This window comes from Rhea pennata, chromosome 20 (assembly GCF_028389875.1).
Source record: "Rhea pennata isolate bPtePen1 chromosome 20, bPtePen1.pri, whole genome shotgun sequence".
In the NCBI taxonomy this organism is placed as follows: Eukaryota; Metazoa; Chordata; class Aves; order Rheiformes; family Rheidae; genus Rhea; species Rhea pennata.
The window spans coordinates 5407215-5431901 of NC_084682.1; the positions used below are offsets into that span (position 1 = coordinate 5407215).

The 24687-nt window shown below is 47.1% G+C and overlaps 1 protein-coding gene across 2 annotated transcripts; it reads left to right on the forward strand.

The window, feature by feature from the left end:
* Positions 1–1933: 1933 nt before the first annotated feature.
* Positions 1934–24395, forward strand: NUFIP2 (nuclear FMR1 interacting protein 2). Of its 2 annotated transcripts, XR_009960390.1 has the most exons (6): positions 1934–2205; positions 5079–6788; positions 14918–14950; positions 15674–15728; positions 20555–21202; positions 21326–24395. XR_009960390.1 is itself a non-coding variant. In XM_062592195.1 (5 exons), the coding sequence occupies exons 1-4, from the start codon at positions 2022–2024 to the stop codon at positions 15724–15726; spliced, it is 1980 nt and encodes a 659-aa protein (XP_062448179.1). In that variant the 5' UTR covers positions 1934–2021; the 3' UTR covers positions 15727–15728; positions 20555–24395. The 2 variants fall into 2 exon arrangements, 1 of the variants encoding a protein (XP_062448179.1); XM_062592195.1 differs by having other exon boundaries at positions 20555–24395.
* The last annotated feature ends 292 nt before the right edge of the window (positions 24396–24687 follow it).

Consider the following 24687-nt stretch of genomic DNA (forward strand, 5'->3'; position numbering starts at 1 on the left):
CCTTGCTTAGATCGTTTTACTACATTTTAAATTGCATTGTATTGAAAGAAATGGAATCTGTACAGTCAGTTTGGCACAAAAATCATGATATTTCAGGCACCCCAAATCTAATGTTGGAGTTGGACTTCTGATAGAAAAAGTTTTACCTCCTACATAGTAAAATAGAGGGTGGACTTGAGGTGGGAAGCTGTGCTCGAGGCACAAACTTTCAGCTATGTTCTGTTGAAATAAAACTTGGGAACTGTAAAATCTTCAGGCAGGGACTCTGTCTTCTATAATACAATGCCCAAAAGAAGTTTGAGCCAAAGTCTGATAGGGCTTTCTGGACCCCCCCCCCCCTTTTTTTTTTTAGTATTGTAATAAAGTAGTAAAGCTGCAAGCACAAGCCTTGAGAAGCTAGGAAATACTATTTTTAATACAGTCTATGCAGCCCATTTATTCCTTTTGTTCGTATTAGTTATGACAGTCTTTAATTATATGATCACATTTTCTTTTGTCATTCTACCTCCCTAAGCGTGGCAGTGCACAGTGTGAATATTTGGAGGTAATTAATCAAACTGGAGTAGTGAATAAGTCTTAGCAGGACTCTCCCTCTGTCTCCAGCCTATACCTGTCAGTCTCAGGTCTCCATCCCTCTCCCTCTGTCCTTTTCCTACCCTTCTAATTAACTGCTGTTTCTCTTCCTCGTTGCTCTGCATTCAAATCAGAGCCTTTGCCTCCATGCTGGCTAGTATCTGGGAAGAATTTTGGGGGCAAAAGGGAGGGTCTGTTTGCACCCTGCCATGGTGTTAAAGATTGAACGGTTGGGAAGGGAAGACAGTCTTGGGGGGAAACGTCGCTCGCCGTTTCTTCCTGCCGCTGGAGCATGCTCAGAGCAGAGGCAGGAGTTCAAATCATGGAGCTGCCAACCACCACTGACTGTGTTCAAATGGGAAGTATCAGCTGTTTATAATGGTATGAAACCCGTGAGGAATTTTGACAAATTCCAGGTCGTTTCCCACTCCACTCCCTTGCTTTTCAACAAACTGGCTGATTGTTTTGTTAAGCGTTAATCAAGATCTCCAGCGCTTCGCCCCCACACGGGCAAAACGCGTTTGCCGGGGCCCATTTTCTACTCTCTTCTCACCGGGTGCCACGCCGTGCGCCTCCGAGCAGGGACGCGGATGCCCGGGGCAGGGAGCAAGCTCGGCCGGGACCCGCGCCGCGCCGCCGTGGCTTGGGGCTGCGGGGGGGCCGCTGCGCCGGGCCGGGCCGGGCCGGGCCGAGCCGAGCCGAGCCGAGCCGAGCCGAGGGTCTCTGCTCTGCGCCTCGCGCTGCGGTTCCGCAGTCTGCGGGGGGAGCCCTAGAGCAAAGCAGAAAGCTCCAGCTCCTTCAAGCTTGTTCCTGTAGTTGGACTCTTGCTTCTTTCCGGAAGAGCTGCTGCTGCTCCGGAGTTTTCGCTGCTGGGGACGCAGTCACTCGCACTGCTGTTGTTTCGCCTTCGCCACCGAATCCCCGTCTGCGCGGCCCTGCTCAGCGCCGTTCAGTGAGCTTCTGCGCGCCCGGGGGGGCCTCGCCCGCGGCGCCGCAGCGCTTGGCCGATCCGCTCGTCTGTGGCAAAAGCAGGATTTGCTCCATCTCCCCCCCCCCCTTCTCCGCCTCCTCCCGTGAGATCGTAATGTGAATTAGCGCACGGCATGCGTTCCGGGGGCCCCAGGCAGGACTGTGAAACGCTGCTCCGCGGCGGGCGAGGGAGAAGCAGGTAGCCGGGCGGCGGGAAGGGCCGCGGGGCCGCCGCTTCCCGTTCCGCCGGGCGGGCCGCGGCCGCGGCCGGGGCCGGGGCGGCGGCGCGGCGCGGGGCGGGGCGGGGGGCGGGCGGCCGCGGCGGCGGCGGCTCGCTGATTGCAGGGCGGGCGCTGCCAGTCCACCGCCGCCGCCTCCCCCGCGCCAGCCGCGTCCCCGCGCCGGAGCCGCACGGCCCCAGCAGGCAGCGAGCGAGCGAGCGAGCGCCCGGCCCGGCCCGGCCCCGCCAGCCGCCCCCCATGGAGGAGCAGCCCCAGCGCCACAGCCACTACTGCTGCTACAGCCACCACCAGCACCACCCGCACCACCCGCAGAGCGCCTACCTGCCGCCGCCCGACGGCCGAGCGCAGCCCAAGCCGCCGCTCCGCCACGACCACAAGCTCGGCGGCCCGCAGCACCCGGAGGCGCCCAAGCGCAGAGCAGGTCGGCGCGGGGGGCGGGGGCCCGTGACCTTCGCGGGGCGGCGGCGGCGGCGGGGCCCCCCCCGCCCTCCCCTCTGCTCCCGCCGCCGCCGCCTCCCCCGGCGCGGCTGGAAGCTTCTCCGCCGCGCTGGGGCCGCTTCCTGTCCGCCATGTTGGAGCCGGCGCCGCCGCCCGCCGGCACGTGGGGCCGCGCCCGGGCCGCGCCGGGCCCCGCGGGTGGGGAGGGGAGGGGAGGGGGCGGCAGCGGCGCTGGTTAAAACCCGATGAGCGTTAAAAAATAATAATAAAAAAAATCACCGAAGGAGCTGCGGCGGCGGCCCGCGCGGCCTGGGCCCGGCCCGCGGCGCCCCGGCCGCCGCCTCGCCCCTTCTGGCACGTTCGGGGCGGGGGGCGCGGAGCTGCGCTAGCGCCGCGCTCGTCCCCGCGGCGGGCGGGCGGGCGGGCGGGGGCCCCGGTGCCGCATCCCGGCCCGCCGCCTCCCGCCGAGGACCTTTTTTGGTCTGGCGCGGGTTCGGAGCAAATACGCGATTAAAAACAAGGCAGAGGGAAGGCCGTGCGCGGCCCGCGCCCCCCTCTCTGAAATCCTCATCTGCACGGTGAGCCGGGGGGTGGGAAGGGGCCTGGCCTGGGCCGGACGCTGAGCTCACGGCGCCCCAAAGCTGGGCGCTAGCCGGGCGCCTAAAGGCACCCGGGGCGAGCGCAGGGGGGGCGCTGGCCAGGCGCACGCTGAAATAAGTTATTGTGCAAAAATAACTTGAGTAATCGTTCCCCCGTTCGCAGTATGCCCTGGGTTTTAATGTGCGCCTACGTCTGGCACCCCTTTCTTTCCAGCTATGAAATGATCTGTGACGTTGCCAAATATCCCTCACCTGTTCTTTTTTTTTATATATATATTTATCATTTCCCCCCCCCCCATCTCTAAATATTGGTTGTTGCGCCTCCATTTGCAGGCCAGGACCAGGTATGCGAAATGTTGATTTGGAGAAAACTCAGGCAGCTGAGTTGTGAATACTTGAAAATTGGAACTTGAAACTGCTGACACACTGACTTACTGAAGTGGATTTTGTTCTTCATTTTATTCCCTCCTCATCTGCAGTGGTCTTATGACCATTCTTACTGTTTTGTTTCGTTAACTAGTGATGTCAGAAGTCTTGAGTGTTGCAAGGTCATCTATAACGCGTTCCTATGGAAAAGACTTCCTCTGCATGTTACTCTGAAATAATTTTTAGTCCTTGACTCATCAAGAATCCCATCCCATTCATATGTCTGTGATGAAGTGCTTATGGTTAATATTATTAACAGCTTATTTGAAAGTTTTAGTGGAAGTTATGGTCGTTACAGATATTTATGTGTAGTAAAATCCTTTTTGATCCCTCTCAGCAAACTCGACTGTGGAATTTCTATAAGGATTCCTTGAGCAGTTGTGTCTGCCAGACATCTGAAACTCCAGGATGGGAGGATAACAATGATTTTTAGTATAGCAGTTGAGTTAAACAACCTCAGCAACAACAAAACATTCTTTCTCAAACTGGAATTTTGCCCACTCCTGGGTTTTGGGGTTTCTTTGTGCACTGTGCTGATTTCACATCACTATAACTGCAAATTAAGCCTTAGGTGGGTCATTTGTTGCCGAAGATGTGAGGCTTTCCACCCTCACAAAGGAGGACAGACATGAGTCAGAGGAGAAGCAAGGATCTCTCTCTTCTCCTGTAGAAGCTGGTGCAATAGGTGGGAGTACCCTTGCCCATCAGCTTGGGGTGTATTTCTTTAGCTGGGTACAGCATGCTCTTCCCACCTCTTGGTGAGACATCAAGACTTCTCTTGGGACATTGTGGCTAGGTACTTGAATGCAGCAGGTCTCTGACTGGAGAGGGCCTTGAGGAGGGTGAGGTGCTTCAGTCTGGACCATCCTGGGCTTTTCACTTCATTTGAATTACGGTCTTAGGGTTCTCTTCAGGACCAGAAAGATTAGAAATGCGTTCCAGAAACAAAAAGAAAAGCTGAAGTTACAGCGTGATCTAGTGTTTTGGGTTGGAGCCTTCGGCAAATGCTTCACTGCCTGGTGCTCAGGTTCTTGCTGTGTTTCCCCAGGACTCGGTGGAACAGTGAAGCAGGCAGGAGGCTAGTTGCCAGTGGTGGTGGAAGGGTGCTTGCAGAGGTGCATTTCTTCCCAGTATTATCACTTTTTTTAAAGCTAAAGAGCATATATAGAGAGATACTGGTTGATATTTTTAAATGAAAAAATGCTGTCACCATATCCTCCCGTCCATTTCCAACTGGACTTGAACACATCCTTTTGGAAAGCTTTTCTATAAGAGATGTTGCTTGAGAGGGAGATGGAGAAGGGGGACTGTTGGTGTTGCAGGCCTGTGAGGTGGTAGAGATGATAGAATTTGGCCTTCATTCACAATACTGATGCTGAATCTCAGTGAATCGTAGAGCAAAGGCAGCAGATCCCTGTCCTGTAGCATCTTGGGAATTAATATTTTCCTGTTGTGTGACCTGGAAATACTAGCTGGCTCTCTGGCTTGCAAATGATCTTTAGAACAGTGTATTTTCTTATATCCTTTATATCATATCCTTTTGCTTTATTTTGTTGCTTAATAAATACATTAAACAACATACTATGCTATGTTACCCTGTTGTATGGGAGAGTCACCAGCCGTTGATGTTTTCTGTTTAAGTCTTCTTACTGCAGCTTTCAGTGAGTAGGGATGTGCTTTTATATGTCAAAGGCTAGACATTTTCCTATTTTAAAACGTTTGCTTGAAGAAACTGGATATGTTTAAGAGTTGATTACAGCTTTTTTGCGATCAGAAGTTAAACATTTCACATTCTAATTCTTGCCTTTTGTTGTTTTTGGCTTTCTTCTAGGCTACGGAGAGCTAAATGGTAATGCAGGAGAAAGAGAAATATCATTAAAGGGCCTGTGCTCTGATGAAACAACCAACCCAGGATCCAGGGTACCAAATGGCAGCCAGCAACTTGTAGACACTAATGTGACCCCAAAGCAGACTGTTAAGGCCAGTGCTTTGGGGAAAGCTGGAATCAAAACCAAGAACTTCATTCAGAAAAATAGCATGGACAAAAAGAATGAGAAGTCCTACGAAAATAAACTTAGAGAAAGTCAGCCCTCTGACAAGCCAGAGGGAGTATCTATTCCAAATGGTGTGGTAACCAATAATTCTAGTTATATCACTAATGGCTACATAGGCAAAGGGGCAGATAATGATGGTAGTGGCTCCGAGAGTGGATATACTACGCCTAAAAAACGGAAAGGCAGGCGCAACAGTGCCAAGGGTTGTGAGAACTTAAATCTAGTACAGGACAAAATAATGCAACAGGAGGTCAATGCCCCAACCTTAAAACAGGAACTTGAGGGTTTCAAGCCTGATTACAGTGAACAAAAGGGGACCCGAATTGAAAATACTAAGCCTATTTGGAAATACGAGGCTGGGGCTGGTGGAGCAGGCCGGGGAAAGCCTGGGCTTGGGGATGTACAGCGAAAAAATTCTGATGCCAAACCTGGAATTAGCAGCAAGAAGTTTGATGACCGGCCCAAAGGGAAGCACGCATCGTCAGCTGCATCTAAAGAGGACTCATGGACCTTATTTAAACCACCCCCAGTTTTTCCAGTGGACAATAGCAGTGCTAAAATTGTTCCTAAAATAAGTTATGCAAGTAAAGTTAAAGAAAACCTCAACAAAGCAGCTCAAACCCCATCCACATCTTCGTCATTGTCTTCGTCGTCTGCTGGGGAAACTCAGGCCCAAACATCAACTCGACTCTCCCAAGTCCCTATGTCTGCTATGAAATCTGTTACTTCTGCTAGCTTTTCAAATGGGCCAATTTTAGCAGGGACTGATGGAAGTGTATATTCTCCAGGGACCCAGCCACTGCTCACAACTGCTGCTAGTACTGTAACATCAACCTCTTCTGAGTCAGTACCCCAGGACATAAGTACAACTTCAACAGCTCTTGAACAAAAGAAATCTAGCCTTTTTATCTACCCTTCAAATATGCAAACTGTGCGTCTGGGTACAGCACAAGTCGATTTCCCATCGCAGACAAATCAGCAGAACCTGGGAGATATCTTCCAGAATCAGTGGGGCTTGTCATTCATAAATGAGCCCAGTGCTGGCCATGAAACTGTTGTGGGGAAACCTGCAGATAATCAGTTAATGGAAGTGACATTTCAAGGGGAATATCCTGCCGCTTTGGTTTCACAGTGTGCTGAAATCATTCCCTCAGGAACTGAACAACCTGTGTTCCCTAAGGCTTATGAGCTGGATAAACGGACTAGCCCTCAAATTCTTAGTGCTATTCTTAAGCCTGGGACTGCTATTGAGGGTGGTGTCTTAGCTTTGGAGTCGCATCACACAGGTGACCTACAAAAGGCAGATGCCAGTAGCCAAGGTGCTTTAGTGTTTCTTTCAAAAGACTATGAAATAGAGAATCCTCTGGCCTCCCCTACGAACAATTTGTTAGCCTCCGCCAAAGAACAGAGGTACCAGAGAGGCCTAGAAAGGAAAGATAGCTGGGGTTCTTTTGACCTGAGGGCTGCTATTATATATCACACTAAAGGTAATGGCTTAACTTGCTTCCCTAAGGAAATTTTCTTCGTTGTGGGTTTCTTTTTTTAATGCAATATTATAACATGTTTTATCGCTTGCAGCAATTATGGTTGTTCTAAAAATGGGCTTTTTGCTTCCATATCTTTAATGGCAATAGCAGTTTGAGAAAGTCACTCAAACAGATGTTTAATCTGTGTTAAAAGATATTCATTTCCCTATTCCTGTGGGCAAAAATAAGGGATATTGGTAAGGATAATGCTTAGCTTGTGTGTTTTCTTTTCAATTCCTATGGAACAAGCAGGTCTTCCTAAGCTTCTTGGCATTGAAAGAAGTTGAACACACAGGTTCACCTGGTCTGTTCCAGCTTTACCAGACCGTATTCTGTCACTGAAAGGGCTTCTCAGTTTGTGCCCACACCTCTACCTCTGCAGTATTGCTGCTTCTCCCCTTGCAGATAAGGCCATGAAATCAGGGTATCTAGTTTAAAGGAAGAAAGAAAAAAATAATAATACTTTGTTTCTCTCTGGCTTTTCATGGCGTGATCTTTTTAAACCCCCCAATTTTTCCTCATCTTTCTAAAATATTACAGCAACGGTGAGGCAAATCTTCGCTTATCGACTTCCCTCTAAGCTGCAGATTGAATTCTCTCATACCCTTTGTAGACCAGATCTTTCAGATGGATTTTATTGCTGTGCCTGTTTTTATGGAGTTCTTTGTATTTGGCTGCCCCCCCCCCCTTTTTTTTTCGTTTTCCTTTTTGAGACAGAGATGACTTAAACACGATACAGACGTTTACAACTGGGAACCAAGAGATAAAGTCTATAGAACCGTTTGCTTTTCCCTTTCCCTCTAGGTCTCGGTCACAGAGACTCTGAGGTCTGGTGGTTCTTGGTTGTGGGTCCCAGCTCGGCAGTAACAGGAACTCCACTCTGTGTTGCTTTTTGGCATTGTGTTAACTTATCTACTTCTGACAAACTCAGAGCAGTTCCTTTTTTCATTCTCCTCCCTCTTCCTTCTCCCTGCATCCCCCTACCCTGAGAGAAGAAGGTGATCTTTTTTTAAACTGTTCATTTCACATATATGGACAACATCTTACTCATTTCTCCTGTTGAGGGAAGCTGGCTCTGATAGCTGTTCAGAGAGGTTAGTATTTGATGGCTTTAGCAAAACCTGCTGTGTTTTGACCCACTGTGAAGTTCTTAAATTACCTGTCCAGAGCCTTTGTATGAAGTGCAAAAATATAGATGGCTTCATTTAGAAATAGTAAGCCCACACGTTTAAAAATAATTAAAAGATATTTTTCCAGGTCATCACACTCTTAAGATGTCAACATCTTAAGCTCTAGTATTTTCCTTGAGAAGAACAGTGTTCATTAGTTTATTTTATCTGGGTCTTCTTCCCTGACCCGTTGCTCAATGCATTCCAGTATTAAAGCAAGATTTTCATTCTTATTTCTTGCATTTACCTGCATCCTAAATTTCAGTCTTTCTTCAGAGAATGGGAATATTAGGAAGCCCGGCATGATGTAGGGGGGAGAGCCCTAGACAATCCTTTATTTACCAGTTTAGGAACCTCTGTAATACTGAAATTTGGCTTTCTTACTTTGTTTTTGTCAACCTGGACTGTGTGGTACAAAAGCAACTTTGTAACCAGATGCAGCAAGAATCATTGGCTCTCTGGTTTTCACTTGCTGTGTAAAAGACAGACCTGGCTAAAACAATAGTAACAACAGGAAAGTAAAGAACACTCCCTTCCCATGCTCTGGTAAGGAGGTGTTGACTTCAAAGCCTGGCTGAGGTTAGTTCTTTTAAACACTGGAGTTAATCGCATTCAGTTGCAAGAATGGACACTTAAAACACACCTTAAAATAATTACTTTTGGCTCTGCCTTTACCTCAGCTTAAAAAGGGAGCGTGCTCTCACCTGGGTTCCTGCTTTGGGCACTCTGAGCAAGCGCTCCTGGTCGGCACTGCCCTTCTAGGTCGGCATCCTAGGAGGATGGTTTCTGCCCCTCCTTTCTCTGTGCCTCTCTTCTAAGCTGCTTCTCTGCCCATTTCAGGTGTTGTTTAGGTGTCCATGTAAAAGATAACGGATTTTTCTAATTGGTGATGTGCCATTAATGTGGTAAAGGTGCTGCAAATGGCTTGAGATTGTCTTTATCTGTTGTAGTTTTTGAGTGCTGCTGTTGGTTTACAAAGTGGAGATCAGTCTAAGATTTAGCACGTCTTCTGGGACGATGCTGGATGTTGCATTTCTGTATTTGTTGAAGCCCGTTGGGATGAGTTAAGTGAATTGGGAGGGATGGTGGCTTTCTCTCGCCTGTGCGCGGTGGGAAATGCCATTGCCTTTTTATGGCCGTGATCCTGTAGTCAGAGCTGGGCAGGTGAGTTCCTGAATCACAACATGTTTGAAAACACTTAGCAAAGCTGCCGGGGTGCAGTTTGCAGGACAGCAGTGCAGTGGTTAAACCCCACGCGATACTCTGCATTTACCTTGGGTTGTTTTCCTGAGCTCCTAGTAAGTAACCACCGATTCCTCTGAGGTAGGAGTGGAATGACTTTACCTATTTATTTTTCACAACTGCCTTCCCTCTCCCCTGCTGGGGAGAGCGTGCAAGTTTGCCTGACAAGTGTTAGGGTGTCCCAGGCAGCTGGATCCTCGGTTTGTTTGATTTTTGATTTCGAGAGGAGGGTGAACTTCTCTCTCTTCAGATCGATCTGTTTGTTTTTGAGCAGAACAAAGTATCCATGGTTTGATCTTCAAATCTGCCCTGCTTCTGAGGTTATGGACATGAAAAGAAATGATTGTGGGGAAAGGCCAGGGTGAACTTACAGCACTGTCGTTGTTCTGTGGCACCTGCTCTGGTGCATTCTTTTACCCTGAACTAAACATGAGGTAATTCAATGCAAGTTACCCATAGTGAAAGAATGAAACTCTTTGTGTTTACAGTGAGGAATGGGTTTCAGCATGAGCGGTTGCAGTGCTTTGGCCTGTCTGCCATGGGCTTGCACCCTCGCTTGCGCTGTTTGTGTCTGTAGCTGTGATCAGTTTATGTGGATCCTCACCCTTGGTTTGTAAATAGGCTAGGGGAAGGTTTCTAGCTGTTGGCTTAGTAGCTTTGTCCGAGCAAACTGCAGCTTTCCCGTACAGATTTTGTCCAGTGACTATAAAAGGCATTATAAAACAAAATTGCCTCATGGCTTCCCTTGTGAAAGGATGGATGAGTGGAGAAGGTAAGGCACAAGGTGGATCGGATCTGAAATATAAACCTCCTGCGTAAACCACCAGAGCAGTGTGTGCTGCTGGTGAGGCAGTGCTGGAGTCCAAGCCTGGGTGGCTCTAGGGTGCAGTGAGCTCCTGGGGCAGGAAACTGTGCTTATTTGCATGCACCCAGGTTGCTCTTTCCCAGATGTCTGAGCACTGGGCAGGGTGGCGAGGCTGATAGCGCCTGCTTGGGCTCCTCTCTTTGGTACTTTGCCTGTTGGTTTCACGTGTGCCTCTGCTCTCTGCCTTCCTTTTTTTTTTAAGGGCAGAGGCCACTGTGATTATCTGATCTGCTTGACTATACCACAGTCCTTCAGCGTGGCTGTCTTCGCTGACAGCACATGCTGCTCAGTGTTTGTGTCAGCGCTTTGAGACACTCGCTGTTGACGTATCTGGTTTAGCAAGGTAGATCTGATTTAGTTAAGCATTGGTGGGCCTACTTTTTGGTTGGTTGGAGACAGGACTGTTAGCTTTATATGGGAGACTGGAAGGAAGAGGAAGGAATGGTGCCCTACCTTAGGGATGTTACTCCCCTCTAGGGCAGAATTGAATCGCCTCCTCCACGTGGCGTTGCTGCAAACCTCATCTCTGAGGTGAAACTGGTCCTTATAGGTGTTTGGTACTCTCTTCAAAAGGGGAGGCTGGATGTACTTCAGCTGCATTTCTGTTGAAATGGGCATCTTCTCGTTGCTTAGGTACGCCTTCTAAAGACACTTGGATGAAATATTTCATACTGAAATGGTCGTGCTTTGTAGAATTTCATTTTGTTCAGACAGTTGCAGCCTTCTAGGCCAAAAGGTGCCTGTGTTTTACAGCAGGCTCTATGTAGTACAGCTGGCGAAGGAAGGCTCTGTAGTATGCTTGTCCCTAGCTAAAAGGAGAATAATTGAGGTCTCCTAGTTCTGTTGTACAGTCGCGAAGACCGCATAGGTGGAGGGGAGAGAACTGCAGTTGCTTTCCTGTTCGTTCTTGCCCCTAAGTTTCTGCCAGCACTGCTGCTTTGTTCCTTCTCAGCTTCTCGGTTGCGCCAGCCTCTCTGTTCGCATGAAGAAGCAGAAGAGCTGCATGGAAAATAGAGCAAGGCAGCGTGGACCAGCCAGGAGTGGCGTTCACTGCAATGGTGAACTGGGTCAGAAGAAATAGCAGAGCTGTGAATTCAGCAATTTTTGTCCTTTACATCAGGAGGGGAAAAAAGTGCCTTGGTTTTCCATGGAAGGAGGAGTTTAGATCTCAGTCCATCACTTCTGGTTTTGTGGGGTCTGGGCTGTGGGGCAAAAGCTGATTTAATTGTCCTTTAAGTCTCTCTTTTTTCCAGTTGTCAGGAATTGCTGCCCAACAGTAGCATGAATCTCCACAGTATTTAATTTTTAATCTCTGTTTTGTTTTCTAGGCAATCCCCAAACTTAATTATTCTGTCCTGCAGATAGGCAAATCAAATAAGGATAGTTCCTCTTCATTTCTTTAGCCCTTCACTTTACAGAGGATTGTCAGTCTATGTATTACATTTAAAAGAATAAAGAACTGACACCGTGGCAAAGTGCAGGGATTTCTGTTTGCAGGGGCAGCCTATCTAGCAAGGGAAATTTCATAAAAAGTGCTCGTCTTAACAAATTACCGTATACAGACTTTTCCCCTCCCAGATCATGCACCAGTCTCCCCCATAAAGTTTATTGGCCCATGAGAAATCTCACTGCAGTTCACCAGAATGTGCTAGTCTGTTCCTCACATCAAAGCCTTTCACCGTAGACCCTCTGCCTCAATGGTATTCCCAAGAAAAAGTGGCTCCTTTACCTGGAGCCTGTTAGGTGAATGCGGTAGGAGTTGTCTTTTCCAGGCGCCTAGAAGCTGAGGGGGATGTGAGCCTCTGGCTGTTCCTGTGCCTGCTGGAGCAAAGCCCTTCCTTGGAGAACATCGAGCTGGTGGGCCTCCCTAGTCGCAAAATCCTGGAGTAAGGGAGGGTGGAAGGGGCTGGAGGTTAGTCCAGCTGCCTGCTTGGAGCAGGGCTAACTTAGGAGTTAGACTGTGAAGGGATTTGTTGATGGCGCTTTCTCCAGCTAAGTTAGAGTCTGAGGAGAAAGCGTATCATTTCCCTGGCTGTGTTGTGGGAATGTGGGCCCTTGTCTGTCGTTCCAGGTATTGGCATTCTTCTGCTTTGGAAAGTGGCAATACTTCGTTCTAGGTCCGCGTCTGAGAGGGAGGTGGACTCAGACCTGGGGTGAGATGCCTCTTTTCTCATGCACTGGGTTAGTTACATTAGAGCCCTTGCTTAAATTCTCTCTCAGACCTCACTTGGCTTTGCTGAGGGAGAGCTGGCTTGAGAAAGGAGCTGCCTAGGCCCAAGCAAAGAAGGTTAAAGCTGGGTTTGGGGCCTCTTGCATGGGTCAGAGACTGGGAGATTCTCACAGAGGCAGATCTGGAGGATTACAGAGGAGGTGGGGAGAGTCTTCCCTAGAGCGAAGCTAGCTGAAGAGTTTTGAGAGCAACGGGCTTGTTGGAGCAGAAGTTTTGTGCAGCGGTGGCTTTGCAGCACTGCCAGTCTGCAAGGCCCGTCGCTGGAGTCTACCTAACCGCTGTTAAAATACTCACAGCTCTTGTCATGGTGCCTCGGGACAGCTGTAGGTGCCCTGAGGCTGTAACACAACCCAAAGCATGAGAAAACCTCACAAATTTCTTATTAGGTAACGCAGAATAAATGATAAAAGTAGTGTTAAGATTGACGGAAAAACTTGTTTCCTTAGTTTTATGTTGCTGTTAGACTAAGAAAATTGTTTTTTCCTCATTCTTAAATGTGCTTAGCGTGTACTTCTCTCATTTAAATACTGGTGACCAGCTGGAGGGGAGGACCTTGCATTCAGCCTTTTGGTGATAGGCAATATTCAAAAATAATCAGTATAGCAACCAGTCGGTCAGAGACATCTCTCCTTGAAGATTTACGAGGCTGAGCGTCTGCTAGCCAGTGTGTCAAGTTATTTAGGATTTGCAAGGCATTTCACAGCATAGTTTTCATAACTTTGGGGTTTTTTTTAAATAGTATTTCACTGTCTCTTTTATGGTCAGGCGTGTCTTAACGTCGGCAGTTCATACTGTTGTTGTATCTGTGGAAGTTGGGACCAGATGGAAGTAAAATGAAAGAACCTCTGTCCTCTGGCATTGAGATGTGATAGCGGGCGGCGCTTCAGCCGCTTCGTTATGAATTTGATGCTCTAATACTGTGGAAACGTGAAGGAATCAGCAGCTCACTACTGAGCGTTACAAAGGTGGCGTTTCGAGCTGCCTTCTCTCCCCTGCCCTTGGGAAAGCTGTTGGAATAGGTGATGCTCTTCAGCCTTTAGGAAATGGTGCTTCTAACTTCATAGTGAGTGGAAAGCTGGCTCTAGTGAAAGTGGGTTTTGTAGCTAGTTTGTTTGACTTCAGAGGAATCTGTATTTCAGTGATGGGGGGGGGAAGTCTCTTGTCAAGTTGCTTTTGTCTCTGGGAGTGTTGAGAGGCCTCGTTACTGCCCCCAAAGCACTTGGGGTTCCTCCGTGACAGTGCAGTGTATTCCTGGTGTTACCACAACACAGAAATACCAGGCCTTATAAAACTTTGTCGGGGCCTCTCTTACAAAAGACTTCAATGTACAGAGAGGACTGGTAATGCTTATTTGTGTGCAATTCCCTGCCCCAGGGAGCTTGAGATTGTAGCAGGCAAAACGCAGATGAAGGGTTGGAGGAGGGACGCAAACATGCGAGCAATTGATGGAGGTGACGTTTGGCACACATCGTGCCGAGGCCGTGAGCTTCGTCGGGGCTTTTTTCTTCCTCCTTTCCCATGCCAGTTTGCTTACTTATTGCTTTCTTTTGCTCTTTATCGCAGACATTCAGGTTGCTTAATAATCTATGGCTGCTCTTTGTTCCTGGCCCCACCAAGGTCCTGCCTGCCCCCTTTCTGGCACAAGGGAGGCCATAAAGATCGTTCTTGCAGCTTGTGCTCCTACTAAGTGCTCTTTTTCCATAACTTTGTACTCCATCACCAAGATTAAGAGGCAGTTAGCATCTTTATAAATATACTAGCTTGTACAGTAGCAACTTGATAGTGGTTAAATATATTTCTTTTGAATGGGTCTCTAAAGATCAGTTGCGACTTTAGGTTTTGGATATTTTAAAGGAAATAGCCTTCTGATGTTTCTTATATCAATGTAAGTGAAGAGAACGTTGAAATATCTTGTTAGTTCTTAAGTAAACAAAAGCATGTGCTCTTTCAGTGGGAGTTGGGAGGGGGGAGCTGTTTGTTTTTACACCATAAATGTGTCTTGGAGACAATTTGGGGAAAAAGTCGCAAGTCGAGCAGGCAGCTGGATGTCTGCCTGGAGCGTCGCACCTTGCTCTCTGGTGATAAGTTGGCAGCAGTCGCGCAGTGATCTTGGTGGAGTAATCACTGCATGGTGCGCTTCAGCAGATATGTGCTGCGAACCATGGGAAACTCGCTTTGTGCAGCAGTTTTAATTTCGCACATGCTAAGTATCAACCTGTAAAAAGCTTCTCTTCAGGCTACTTGTTGAGGCTGTAATGCCCACTTGAAAGGAGCATTAGAGTGAACTCTAAAGCTAGTTAGGGATTTGTAATAATAGAAAACAGCAGTGACATTTCTAGTGCGCAGTTTGGTCATCTGATTTTTTAGACCATATTATAGCTGTCTCTTTGCCTCTTATCGCTGGATCATTCAAGTCAAATTCGTGCAATCCTGTCAGCTTCATTTGGGTTGCACTGCAGTGCTGAATGAAATTGGCTTTGTCTGAAAACCGTAGCCCAACTATAGTAGTATGGTGCCATGCTTTGAAAATGAAAGCATGTTTTGGGTTGTCTCTAACTGCAGTCTTCTCCTTTTGCCTCCACAGAAATGGAATCAGTTTGGAATTTGCAGAAGCAAGGTAAGGATGTTTGAAAAAAAGCCACTCGGTTGCTCTGCGCTGCTGTGTTTGTTGGGACTGTGCTGAATGTTGAGTAATGTCAGAGTCCAGAGATGCTGGAGTTTGGTTCTTCAGTGCTAGGCGTTTGTATTTCTCTGGGACTTAATTTGGGTTTATCCGTGCTCTGGATCTTTGAAAATCAGGACAGTGAGCTTTACTGTGATGCTGGAGGTTTCAGAAGGAAGCGAAAGGCCTAAAAGAAAGGAGAAATGCAAACAGGATGTCAAATTGGAAGTAATTAGTGCTTCATAGGTATATTTAGATACAGTAATTGTTTTATTTCTGGTATTGTCGCACACAAGAATAAGTTTTAAATTCTGGTCCATCTCCAGGTTTCATTTGCAAACATGTTGAGCGGAGACTTCTGTGCCTTCTGCAGCGTTACTGCACAGTGCAGCGTGGGGAGCAAGCACTGCTCTGCAGAGGGGTGGCTGGGGCTCTTGCGTACGCTTGCCGTTGCCGGGAGTCCAGGGGATGCTGCACAGCCTCCTCTGCGTGGAGGAGGGAGAGCAGTGACATGTCAGAGCAGAGAGGAAACTGCATTTGGAATCATGGCCCTTTACTGAGGGGAAAAAGGAAAAGTTTAACATCTAGCTGAGCCTCTTGCAGATCTGTTGTGAATATCTTCAGCCACAGGTTCTGAAAGTAGCTTGTTGAAAACTTAGGCTTTTGCTTTCTTTCCAGATCCCAAAAGGATAATCACTTACGATGAAGCCATGGATCGCCCGGATCAATGAAGGTAGCAAGACAAGACTGCCTGTTATAACCTTTCGGCAGCATTTGTGCTGTTCATGGGGGACAAAAGGCTTTTATGCTCCTTCTAAATCTTCAGTGCAGCAGAGGACTAGAATAACTAGAATCACAGGATAATATATACAAATATATATATAGTTATTTAAAAATGGCGACTGAAAGTAATTAGACTTCTTAAGGAATCTGAAAATTTATTTCAACGAGACTACACACGTGATTATTTAATCTCCGGTACTGAATAGATTTTTTTTTTGATTTTTGTTTTTTTGTTTAAAGAGTGAATGCAAGTGATTAACAAATACAGACTCAATTTACAAGCCCAGTTCTAAAGTTCCTGCTGTCGTCTACATTGGCAACAGCGACCCACTGGAGAGGCATTTCCATTTGACAAGGTTTCTGTTTCTTGTTCTGTGACTGTAGTGATACACTAATCATAGGGAAATCAGGATGATTCACCATCCTTCATCTCCTCTTTCCCTTCCACCTCCCCTTTCTGTTGTTTTTTTTTTTTCTGTTTTGTTTTACATTGAATGCTGGAGAAACACCTTGAAGTTTGCAGAGGTGTTTTTTGTTTTTGTTTTGTTTTTCCAGAGAACTATAATCCGCATGTTTTGCCAGGAGTAAAGCAGCCAAACATATGCTGGGAAAATTATCTTAAAGCATCATTCTTCTGGGGGAAGGATTGTAATACTGCAGTTCTAGGATGCACAGTGAAGTCACACAGTTAACATGGCTACACATTGGACTATTACAGCTGAAGAGCTCTTTCATTTTAAAAGACAACATGCAAAAATAAGCAATTGGTTTAGGCATCTAATATGGAGGGGGGGAACTAAAACCACTGTTCCCACTGCTTAATGCTGTTGTATTACTGGGAGGAAAAAAAAAGAAAAAGAAAAAAAATCTCTTGCTTTCAACTGTAGGTGCTTCATATTTGGTCTGTGTCCTAACACTAAATGTCCTGGATTTTTTTCCCATTTTCATTGAAAAACTGAAGAGAATGAGTTCTGCTAACTTTCACCCTTCTTGAATTATTTTTTTCTCTTAAAAAATATATATGAAAATGCAAAAAAAAAAAAAAACAAAAAAAAAAAAACAAAAAAAAACCAAAAAAAAAAAAAAAGAAAAATGGGAATTTGAATCCTGTTTGACTTGTTCATAGAAAACTGATGGCTGGGACTTCCCACATGCCCATTGGAAATGCTCTTTTATATTTTCATGGTGTCTGTGTATTTCTGGGCTCTGCTTCTAATTACCTGTTAATAAAAATATATTTTATTACAAGAGCAAAATGGGGGGGCTTAGGAATGAAAATAATAATTTTTTAAAAGAACGAAAAGAAAGCTTTCCAGCAATGGTAGAGAAGACTGAAAAGAGCGCAGGTTCCAGCTGTGTAACCTGTTCTGTCCCACTGCAGCTTGTGTAGCATGTTGAAATCATACTGGCATTGGATAGTTTTTTGGGGTTTTTGTTTTGTTTGTTTGTTTTAAGTGCAGAGTTCCAGGGGTCCAATGCAAGACCGAGCAGTGAATCTTAAATGAAACAAAAACAGGTTTTCTGGCCTGTTTAAGCTCTACGCGTACCAAGTGCTCCGAAACATCTGTGGGTGTTGGTGGCTGAATGCAGACTGGCACACGGCTGGGCCCCGAGGTCGGCAGCGGCTCGTGTACCCTGAAATTAGACTGGATCCTAGGGGGCATTACAGGAAGCAGATAAGCCCAGAACTTTTGCCTACCCCTTACGCTTATATACCCACTCTTTTGTTAATTAGGAGTATGTAGCATGCATTTTTAATTGTTTTTATTCTTTTAGTAAGTTTGTTCCTGAATGAAGCTCTTGAGTTCATGGTGGAACACAGAAACTTAGTTCTGTACCTTTTTATAAGATTGCTAGCTTTCTGCAATGCTTCGTTTTAAAAGTCTCGCTATGGATTGCCTACTCCACTTTATGTATAAAATACTATATATATATGTGTGTGTGTATATACATATATAAAATACAATAAGTTATTACTATATACATATATATACACACATGTATATATACGTATATAAATGTATCAGCCCAGGTTCAGAAATTTGTGGTTGGCCAGTCACAAATAGTTCTGTTTCACCTATAAACTGTATCACCTTCACAGGTGTGTAACTTTCAGATGTATAACATGTTTACAGATGTGTCCTACATCTAGTCCTCCTATGTTCCTGTTTTTAATTCTTTTGAGTCTCCCAATTGCTTGCCAAAAGTTGGAATTGCCTCCAGCTCTCCTGTGAGAGAGTGCTGAGGCATTCTTGAGTTTTAAAGTGTTGAACAAACTGGATGACGGGGCTGAAAAGCTTAAGATGGAAGAATTTTTTTTATTTTAGAAAAGGAGAGATGAAAAAAAGAAAAAAAAAAAGGATTGAAGGCTGATAGCAAAGTTTCCAGTTTGTTTTACTGGCTTTAAGGCTCGGCTATGTATTTGTTTGCCTTGTGTAGTCACTTGTCGCCTTAAGGGCTGGGTTCCATTAAAAAAAAAAAGACAAAAATGAGACCTGTTTTGCTTACATGGGATTGAACTGTCCTGGCGCCCCGGCCCCAGACCCGCGCTGGGGCTGGCGCGGTGCCGAAGCCGAACAGCAATAACTCTGCCGCTGAATCGGACCCTTCGCGTTTAGAAGTATCTGCATCTTGCTGAATTTCTGAGGACGCTCATCTTGGCCTAGCCCAGTTTGTCTTCTAAATAGCGAAAGAAGTCCTAAAAGAGACGCGAGTCCAGTAACGGGTTGCTTTGCTTTTTCTGACGCCGGTCCCTGCTGCTTTGCCTCACTGCCGCGTGGCCCTGGCCGCCGGGGCTGGTACCGAAACACCGCCTACGGCTTCTCTGCTGTATTTCCGAACGTCCCCCCTGTCTGTCCGTCTCCCCGCGGTGTAGGAGCAGCCCTTGGACGTTAGGAAACGCTTTTTTCTGGGAGCTCTCACAGCTCCGGCTCGCCGAGGCGGGCGGCGTGCCCGGGGCCGGGCAGCACCGCGGCGGCGGCTCCCGGCGCGCCCTTCTGTACCCTGCTCCTTCCCCGTGTCCTCACACAATTCTTTACTGAGCACTTATTAAAAATATCCTAAGATTTAACCTGTTTTCTGATTATTTTTGTGTAAACTTATATATATATATATATATATATATATATAAAAGGACTGAAATTGAGCTGTGACTAATTTAGCACATTTAAATAATGCTAAGGTGTTACTGATAAGTCTCTTTTTTTTGATGTTTTTTTTTTTTCTTTCGTCGTCGTTTTGCTTTGACTCGGAGTATTAGTACTGTAGCATAAACCAAATACAGCCCGGGAAGGGGGTGCAGCCTCCTCCCCGGCGGGCCTGCCCGCCAGGGCGCCCGCGGAGGAGGAGGAGGAGGAGGAGGAGCGCGTGTTTATTTGTGCCGTTGTTTTCATTACCCTGAGCAAGTTTAAACCAAACGAGGAAAAAGGAAAAAAAAAAAAAAAATCTGAAGTATGCGTGGTGTTGGAAAGTGGCGCTAAGGGTGGAATCGTGACCTATTTTTTTTAATAGCTATGAAGATGCTAATTCAGGTTAAGGCTTCTCTCGCCTTCCCCTCGTTACGGGCGGCCCGAGGGCTCGTCGCCCGAAGGCCCCTCGCGCGCCAGGCCGGGGGCGCGGGCGTCTCGGCCCGCGTTGGCTCTCTTCTCCTTCCGTGGTCTTTCGCCGTCTTTCTCCGGGCCGGTTCTGCTGGGCGTCTCGCGTGGAAGGAAAGTCCTCTCTTCCCTGAAAGCGAGCGAGGGCGGAGGCCGTCCGCGAGGCCTCGCGCCGTCGGCCGGAGGGAGCGCTGCGTCGCCGGCTCGCTTCGGGAGCGCTTGCGCGCGGCCGCCGGCTTTCCCGCGCGCTCGCCTTCGGCCCCGTTCAGCGCTTTCAGTGCTGCGGCGTCCGATGCTTTCGGGAGTCTCGTCGCTAGAAGGCTTTGGTTTTTCTCTGTGCGCGTAGTGATTTGTTTTTCCTCGCGGAGGCTGTTTACAAGGGAGACGATTGGGGTCAGGAGGGGGCGGGTTGGCCTGGCCGCGTCGCTGCCGCTCCGCGTGACGGGGGGGAGAACCCGGACGGGCGCGGAGCGGGGCAGGGTGGTCGTCTCCTCTGCCGGACGTGCTGCCTTCCGCAGATTACAGAGCTTTAGAAATTTGCACAACGCATCTTAAACCGCAGGGCGAGGCTGGCTTCCTCGCGCCGCGCTCGAGGTCCTCCCGGGCGGCGCGGCGGAGCGGGCGCGAGCGCCCCGGGCGCGCTGCCGCGCTCTTAACCCCGTTACAGGAACAAAAGTCATACCCGTGCTTTCACCAGGGGATGCTGATCTGTATTTATTCTTGACTGTTAACCAGAAAGCTTCATATTACGTGTCCAGAGCTCTAAAGCCATTTTGTAAGATAGCAGTATCCCTTTTCTACAGCCTTATTAACGAGTAGAGTATCTTTGAAAAGAAAAAAAAAAATAGCTCATTTCTTTCTGTGGTATGAAAACTTGTGTACTGCGAACATACGAACGTTTAGGAAAAAATACACCTTAGAGTTTTCTTATTAAAAAAAAAAAAAAAAAACTGCTTTCCATACGGTCTTTCCTCAGGTGCTAAATAAGGGTTCCAAAAATGGATACTGCTTTAGGAATTTCTGCTTTATTCTTAAAATACATATTTTTTTGCTTAGGTGTTGTAAAGATATTTTAACAAGAATGTTTTTTTTAATGTAAATAAGATTATGCGTCTTTAATTTTGTTTTATCTCCTTTTTGTCTATATTAAATAGTCTAATTTTCCTTTTATCCTTTTGAGAAGGACCCTCTTATGACCTTCCTTGAAGACATTTCATTAAGTGTTGCTGCATTTAAGAATGAATCTACAACTGTTCATGTCTTGGGTTAATGCTGCTGCTATAAGTAACCCTGAAAATCAAGAATGTGTGATGCACTTTTTTTTTTCTTTTTTTTTACATGACCATAGTAGTTCCTCTGAGGATAGTTGAACCCTCCTGTAACACAGCCACTAGCTCTGCGGGTAGCCTGGGAACCGGAGGGTCCGGGGTGCGCGGGGGTGTGCGAGAGGAGCGTACCTGACTTTGGTGCTGACCTACGAGAATTTCTATGCAAACGCAAGCAGAGGAGAGCTCTTAACTTGAAAGAACACTGTGCATTTTTTTTCTCTCCTTCCTTTTCTCTAGCTGCTATTGGAAGGGTAGTGCAAATCCCCGAGGTTCTCGACTTCTCCTTCCTTGATGGCTGGTGCGGGAAAGATGACTGAGTACTTGTAAGGTCGAAAGGATCTCGATGAACAATCGTCTTGTCTCCGGCTCTAATACTCTGTTTTCTGTTTGAGTACGTCTTTGGAGGGAAATTGCTCGTCTCTGAGGAAAAAAAAAAAAATCTTGTTAATGCTTTATCTCAATGTGAAATTTATGGCAGGGATTAACCAGCAGTATTAAAAATGGTATGACTTCCTTCCTGCCCGGTTATATCCCTGTGTTCCCAAAGTTAGGAAGCGGGCTAACCTGCGCGCTGCCCCCGGCGCGCTCGCAGAGCAGTGGGTGGCTGCAGTTAACTTTCTTCCCAGCCGAACGTCCCGCTGTTGCAGCGAGGCCGATGCATCTGCCGAGCCGAAGCCCGACGGATAATGCAGGAAAACACGGAGCTTAGCGAGCGGCGGAGGAAGGTCTCGCTCGCGGAGGCACTGCCGTGGGTCTGGGGCGGATGCAGAACCTCTCGCCTTCAGGGGATGCACCTAGACCACCTCTGAGCCAGGTGCTCTCGCCTGCCGCGGGGAGAGATCGCAGGGGTGAGTTTACATACCGTGAAGTAAGGGTTTACTGGAGAAAATAAAGGGAATTTACTTGATGCTTTATTTATAGAAGATCCTTTAAAATATATATATATACATATATATATATATATCTTTTGTAAAGTGAGAGAAGAGTAAGGGAGGTCTACAGTTGTGTAGGAAAAATGCTTTGGGATTACAACTGCCTGGAAAATAGTATATAAATATATTCCAGAATTCTCTGCCTATTTAATTAGTTTATTCAGCATCATTTTTTGACCAGCTTTTGCTTTTTTACACACATGCGTGTGTGTGTACATATAAATAAATGTGCCTTGCATGTGTGCTTAAACAAAACTTGTAGAAGTAGTTTGTGAGCTGCTGCGGGACTTTGCATTAGGTAGCCAGGCTCCTGCCTCACCAAGCGTAATAACCATGCCCCGTCTACAGTCAAGGATCTGTTAGCGTCTTGGTGACCCACGAAACCTGCTGTTGAAATGAGACTCTGGATAGTGGCTGTCTTACAGTTTGGGGAAAATGTCCTACGGGATGGCACCTTTCCTTTCTTAACGTGACCCATTTTCTGCGATTTTTGAGGAGAGTGGGGATGAGAGAAAGAGAATCTGCTTTGTTGTTCTCCTGCAGACAAAATATAAGCATTGCAATGCTCTGCCTACAAAACAAGTGAAGATCTGGAACCAGCTTGACTCTGGAGTTAATTCTCTGCAGAGGCTGGGAATGCCATTGTCCTGGGGATTTATTCCCTTCCAGGTTGTGATTCTTGTTACTGTGGCTTTTTTTTTCTTTCATCTTTTTGCAAAGGAAAAAGAAAAGTAAACATGCCTTGCTTGAAGTTAACAAAATAAAAATGCTTATGTTTGCAGTCAGTGACTCAGAACATGAAACTGTGCAATTCTTGTTTCTTCATCTTTCTCTCTGTCTCTGTCTCAACTCACTTGCCCTACTGTGTGGTTTCTGTTAGTTTTTCTGTAATTCTGCCACTGTAAATGTGAAAGCTTGCTTGCATTGTTTTTTAGAAATGCATTTTGCACACTCGAGTTTCGCTGAAGCTCCGTGAAAAGGTTAGTTTGAAGCAGATGAATAAAGCTATGCACATGTTTTGAAAGTTTAATTTGTGTCTCATTACCAGAAGTGACTTATCTGCCCTCTTTTGCATTCCCGTGCTGTCATTGCCTACATTATCTTTACCATCTCGGAGGGTATGATGTAAGGTGACAGTTCTTTGCTGACAGCTGTAGCAGAAAACTGGCGCTTCTTGATTTTTAGTAGCCTCTCTTTCCTTTGCTTTCTCTGTATTTCTCTCTGTATATCTATATAAATACATATATTATTTTTTTATTTTAAAGAGCCTACTTTACTAATTGAATTGGGGGGGGGGGGTGCCGGCTTGCGTTTCAGATACACTTCATGCTATCGGATGAGCAAGTGCCCTTTTTTCCGCTCCCATGAGAATGTGGCCGTGGCGGTGCCCGTCAGCACCCCAGGCCGGCGTGCCGGCCGCGTGGTTCCCGGGCTGGCGCGGGGACGGGGCGCGCAGCACGGCCTGCTCTGCTCGCCCTGCTCCGAACTGCTCCGGCAGGGCCGGGCGAGCAGCCGGCTTCGTTGGCTTATTTGCAGGCTGATGGTGCAGGCTTGAGGTGTCTAACGGCCAAACAGCCGAGGGAAGCCCGACCAGTTTGCATCCGCACTGTGCGGCTAGAGGGAGAAGCGTTTGCGTTGTCCTCGCAGCGGGTGTACGTACGCAGGGTGTAGTTCATGGCCTGCGGGGGCGGGGGGCTCCCTCTGGTCTCCAGGGCAAGGGCTTTATTTTGATTTTGTTTTCATGAGTTATGTGCATTGGTTTGCAAATACCATCTTTGAAAACTTGTTGCTTAGCCCAGAGCCTTTGTGCAGAAGAGTCTGGATTTTGCGATGGGAGAAGTACCCCTGGCAGCTTTCTCCGTGTGTTCCCTTTGCCATGGCAGAAATTTGTACTAACTTTACAGCTTTTTTTCATACAGAACAGGGCTGCTTTTCTATCTACCATCACACGTGTACTTACACACCTTCAGTCGCTCGGACGCCTCTGAAGGTCCTCAACTTGTTTACTTGGGGAGCGGATGCCCCTCTCTTCCCCTCCCCTGAATATTTCAGTGTTAATAGTGGCTGGGAGCACGGCTGCGCGCGTAGACTCCAAGCCGGGCTCGGGAGGTCTCTCGAGGCAGACCCGCAGGAGCGGGACGAAGGCTGGCTCTCGCGGCGGTCGCGGCCTCCCCTCCCGCCTCTGTCAAAAGTTCTCATTTCCATTCAGTTTCCTGGTGTGTGTTAAAATCACAGCAAGGGGTTGTGCTCTAGCTGCTCAGGAGCTGAATTACCTCTTACCTTCGGAGAGGGGCAGCCCCTCTTTGCTGTCGGTGTCGTAGTGTGCTACCACACAAAAACGGTAACGGTAGCTTGCATTTTTCTTCTCCCCTGCCCGATATTTCTGAATAGGTTAATACACTCTGTGTACCCGGCTGAAAACGTAGGCATTTTTCCGATCGTGGGAGGGTGGCTAGAAGAGTTAGTGTTATACCTGCTGTAGCTGTGTCTAGCACAGGCAGATGCGCTGGGATAGATGATGATGTCGCAGACTGTAAGGATAGGTAATGTCCATGAGCTGTAATGGCATGATGTATCTTTACTGATGATGTCATACTTCACACTAAATGTTTAAAAAATTACCTGAATTTCGTTTATTCTGCACCAACAGGTCTTCAAAATTTATCCAAATTTTATTATTTTATCAGGAAAAAAAATGTGTAGATCAAATACGTTAAGACAGACAATAAGTGATGTAAATTGTTGAATAAAGATTTTAAAGATTGTGGGTGTCAGTGTGATTTTCTTCTGCACTCTTACAGAGCATCCCTTTGCTTCTTGGGGTGCTGCATGACCAGTGGCTCTACTTTCAGTCCTCAGACCTGCTGCCACTAACCAGAAAGCATACTAGAAATGCTGTGTATGCGGCTGCGTATGCATGAGCATCCAGTGGTGGGCACGGCTCGGCCTCACTGTTGGAAGGGTGGGTGCGTAGCAAAATGCCCTTTACCCTGAGGGAGGGAGAGGGAGGGCAGGGGAGAAAAGAAAGTGGTGTAGCTGCAGATCTGCAGTGAATA